General features: G+C 38.2%; 1 protein-coding gene across 1 annotated transcript in view; it reads right to left on the bottom strand.

The window, feature by feature from the left end:
- Positions 1-4,053, bottom strand: part of LOC119410803 (ryanodine receptor 1) — a gene marked incomplete at its 3' end in the record, with an annotated part of 52,287 nt that overhangs the window by 25,681 nt on the left and 22,553 nt on the right. The window contains 2 exon segments of the mRNA XM_037677725.1: positions 3,351-3,452; positions 3,541-3,663. Of these exon segments, the coding sequence (XP_037533653.1) occupies positions 3,351-3,452; positions 3,541-3,663 (225 nt within the window).

Below are 4,053 nucleotides of genomic sequence, written 5' to 3'. Positions count from 1 at the left end.
TGTAATACAACACTAACATTTTCAATAAGAGTGTTTGCATAAAACAATGACATTTTTAAAATAAGTGTTGATTTTAAATGAAGTGGATTCGTTCAGGCTGTCTTGAAAAAAGGATTGTTTCAAAACAACTTCAAAACTTGATATTTAATGCAAATGTTTTTAAAAAAACAACCTTTACACCTCTGCCTGTGTTGCACTACACAAATTAGAACATTGTGAAATTCCTGCTGGGAGTGCTACCGCTGGCTGCTGCTGCAGAAATCTGTGCATGCAAATAACATCAGATTTTTTATGTAAATGACCATGTAAGGCAAAACTGATATTGATGTTAAGCTTTATAAAACAGACTTTGTATGGATCGATCTAAGACTTTAGAAATTAGTGTTGTTTTTAAGACACTTTGACCACAGCTGGGTTTGGACTAGCCATTAGCTCGTCAGTCTTGTCAAAGTATTTTTACAACCTGAACCTGTTCAGAGAGACATCTACAACAGGTAAGATAATTAGTCACAATCTTATTTATTGTCCGCACTTTATATGGTGTCTGTTTAAAACAGGTCTCTCTTGTAAATGAGTCCTCATGTCTCAATGAGACTAAATGTATAAATAAAGGTTGAACGAAAAAATTCATAAATCCAACTTTAAAATGTTCAAAACTTCACTTGAAGTATGTTTACAGAATAAAGAAAAGAAAAAAACAGAATACCACATAAAAGTTTTCTTCAACATTATTTTCACAGAGAACAATCTGAAATGTGTGATTGATGAAACGACATTAAGCATCCTACCTTTTCTCAACATCCATAAGGGAACAAGAAAAAGAATGACAATCATTATAGTGGCAGCTGACGATGGATCAACTCAAACAAACAGGAAGTCAAGAGTAAAGCTTTCTGTGTCTCTTTAATCTGCTGTGATGATTCAGGGTCAGGTATGTAAAGTGGCTTCATGATACCATTAACTCAGCTCTGCATTAACACCTGTTGAGTTGGGACAGGTGGTTCTGTTCAGGGGGATTTCCCATGTGCTTGTGCATTAAGAGTGGAGGTTCAGGAGCAGGTGTCCAGTTTCTCCAGAGCTGGCTGCCTGTCAGGCTATTCCAATCCTGTTTATCATTAGGAACATCGACGAGCTCCTGTGAGCTCCGTGACACTTTTAATTAAAGAAATGCACAACACAGGAAGAATGCTTATACCTGAATCTCTTCTGTGTGGATACTTTTATCTGCTTTAGTACATTTTCAGTACTGGAGGCTGTGGGAACTGGAGAAGTCAACTACAGCACCCCCATGTGGCTGACAAGAAATAATGTGTCAAAAATAAAGGAATGAATGAAAATGGAATAATACTGTATGTTCAAAAAAATACATCTAGTCCTTAGTATTGTGTAAGTATTTAAACCAATTCTTCTTTTTTTTTTTTTTACAATGACTGATCAATGGGTTGTAGTACAGTTCCTATTCGTTCTCATGGTTTTGTTCATGCTCATAATTAACTGAAAATCAAAGTTCTCCTCTAAATATAGTGCTTCAAAAGAGATAACATCTCATCACTTTAATTTAAGGTTTCTAACTTTCCAAGGATCCAGTTTATTGGACCAACGAATGGAGGTCTGTGTAATTAGACCACATTTTTCATGCTTTTCTAAAGAATGCTGGTGATTGTGAATAAACAGTGGCAATAAATAATCCTTTTCTTGATTGGCTTTGATATTTAGGCACCTTGAAGCTTCAGACAAATGCTGTGGTGGTATTAATTTAAGCAGGGTTTTTTTTATGCTGTAGATGTTATTTTGGTTTCTCCAAAAAGGGGCGGAGCTTTGCAAAGAAGTTGAACCTGGACGTGCTGCTCCACTCTGATGTTAGACGTCCTCTTCTTTCACGGCCAAGACTTTGAGAAGCATCAGATTTACTGTTTCCTTACAGGAATGATCTTCCTCTGTGTGCAGACGGACTTCAGTAGCCCGAATAAAGTTCCCAGCAATCGCCCAGCTGTGCCTCTGATTGGCCCCTTCTGCTTCACTTTTAATCATGATTCCTCAAGTCACCTGATCCCCTTTATGTGACCTGATCAGAGGCAAAGTAAAGCGAGCCATGACCTCCTGTTTTCAACCGATGTCTTGTGGGTAATGTAGTTTATACGGCTCGGCTGTAGCCTAAAGTTGGTGATGCTGAGTACCAGAACTGGCTCATTTCAAGCACTGTTTAACAGCTGTGGGTTTTTTTTACAGATACAATAACATTTGTTTACCTAAAGTCACATTTAGAAGTTTAAAGCCACATTTTATAAAAACTTGTCAGGAATAAGAAGTGGAAAACCAAACAAAACACTGAGCAAATTAAAAAAAATAATAAAAATGGGCTGCTGATATTTCTGCACGAGATGAAAAAAACACAATGGGTTGTATTTATTAGCAAAACAAATTATGAAATAAAACTCCTGTAATGTTACCAGTTAAATATTAAATGTTCAGAATATTAACTTACAGATAACTGACTAGCATAAAAATAAAAAACACCTCAGTAACTAAAATTCACACAAAGATGAAGGAGACGACCACCGACAGCCAAGAAGACCAAACAACACAACAACTTCAGGAAACAGGAACAGGACAGGCGCCACAGGAAGTAAAAGACAGACGTACCCATTGGTCCAAATCGACCGCCTGCTTGGCAGGAAGCAAAAACAGGAGGGGCATGTCAGATATGAAGAATTAAAAACATAAAAATAGAGCTAAATTACTAAAAGGTGACGAGACGAGCTGCACAATAAAACTAAAGACCAATTTACCCCAAAAAGTGTGCTCGTTTTTCAGTTTTCCTTCAATTTTAAAACCTTTAAAGATGCAGACACAACTACGTGCCTTGTTTAAAAAAAAGTGTCCAAATAGTCAAAAATAAATGAATTAGTGGCTCAATCTGCATACATCTACTTTAGTTTGGTGGATTTCTGGAGGTGCATGAAATAATTTATCTGTATCTCTTCAAAATAAAATAATTTGATGCTGAGCAACAAAATCAGAACATTTTCCTTTTGATTCACAATTCGGTCTTTTTTGGCTGAAACACAAAATTTAAGGTCCGCACTGAATAGATGTATTAGCAGTTAGCTCATAGCTCTACAGTGCAGGGTGTTCAACGCTGACATTTAATTAGTTTCTCTAAAGTAGTGACATCATTTCAGAGCATGAATTATTTTGCTCCTCTGTGTTTAAGGTAAAGCTCCTCGTGGAGGGCAGAGTTTAATTCTGACAAGCAGCTGATGGTGTTCATTTTCTGCATGTTGACGTCTCTTTCTAACAAATCATTCGGCCTGTGGAGGTCACTTCCTGTTTCCTGCAGCGCCTCTCACCTCGGTCATCTCCACGGTGTTTGCCAGCATCTCCACCAGAGCTCGGACCGACAGGGACTGCTCCAGGATGAAGGTGCAGATGGCCAGGTCGGGCGGCACATTCTGCAGGCGAAGCAAAGGCACTCAGGTGAGGAAGACGAGCCGAGGCTCAGAGCGAACGGGTGTGTGTGTGTGTGTGGGGGGGTCTGACCTGAGCGTTGGACGTGGTTTCCAAGAAGCAGAGCCGGTTCCCGAAGCCCTCGCAGGACAGACACAGTTTGATCTGCTGCTCCTTCAGGACCGAGGCGGTGCACTGCAGAACCACCTGGTCATCCTGCAAAAACACAAAAATCTCTTTTACTCAAACGCATCCAACCATCTTTGCTCGTCTGATGTGTATTTTAGCTAAAACAGGGTGTTTTATTTTTAAAGATTTGCACATTTTTTTCCAAAATAATGATCCTCTCCAGCTCAGTGTTGTAAAAATATGAAGCTGTCTTGTTTTTCTGTCCCTCGTTTAATATTTTCTGCAGTTTAATATAAAAATAAATATGATACAAACACGTACACACACACACAATGTGTTGTTTTTTATATATTTATATATTAACTCAAGTTGGATTCAAGGTGAATTATTTGAACAACTCAGGAAAATGAATTACCGTATTTTTCAGACTATAAGGCGCACTTAAAATCCTTTAATTTTCTCAAAACTCAACAGTGA

The sequence above is a fragment of the Nematolebias whitei genome, chromosome 6 (assembly GCF_014905685.2).
Source record: "Nematolebias whitei isolate Nwh7 chromosome 6, NemWhi1, whole genome shotgun sequence".
NCBI classification, from domain to species: domain Eukaryota; kingdom Metazoa; phylum Chordata; class Actinopteri; order Cyprinodontiformes; family Rivulidae; genus Nematolebias; species Nematolebias whitei.
Note: the sequence above shows the minus strand (reverse complement) of the source record. Positions and strands in the feature narration are given on the sequence as shown.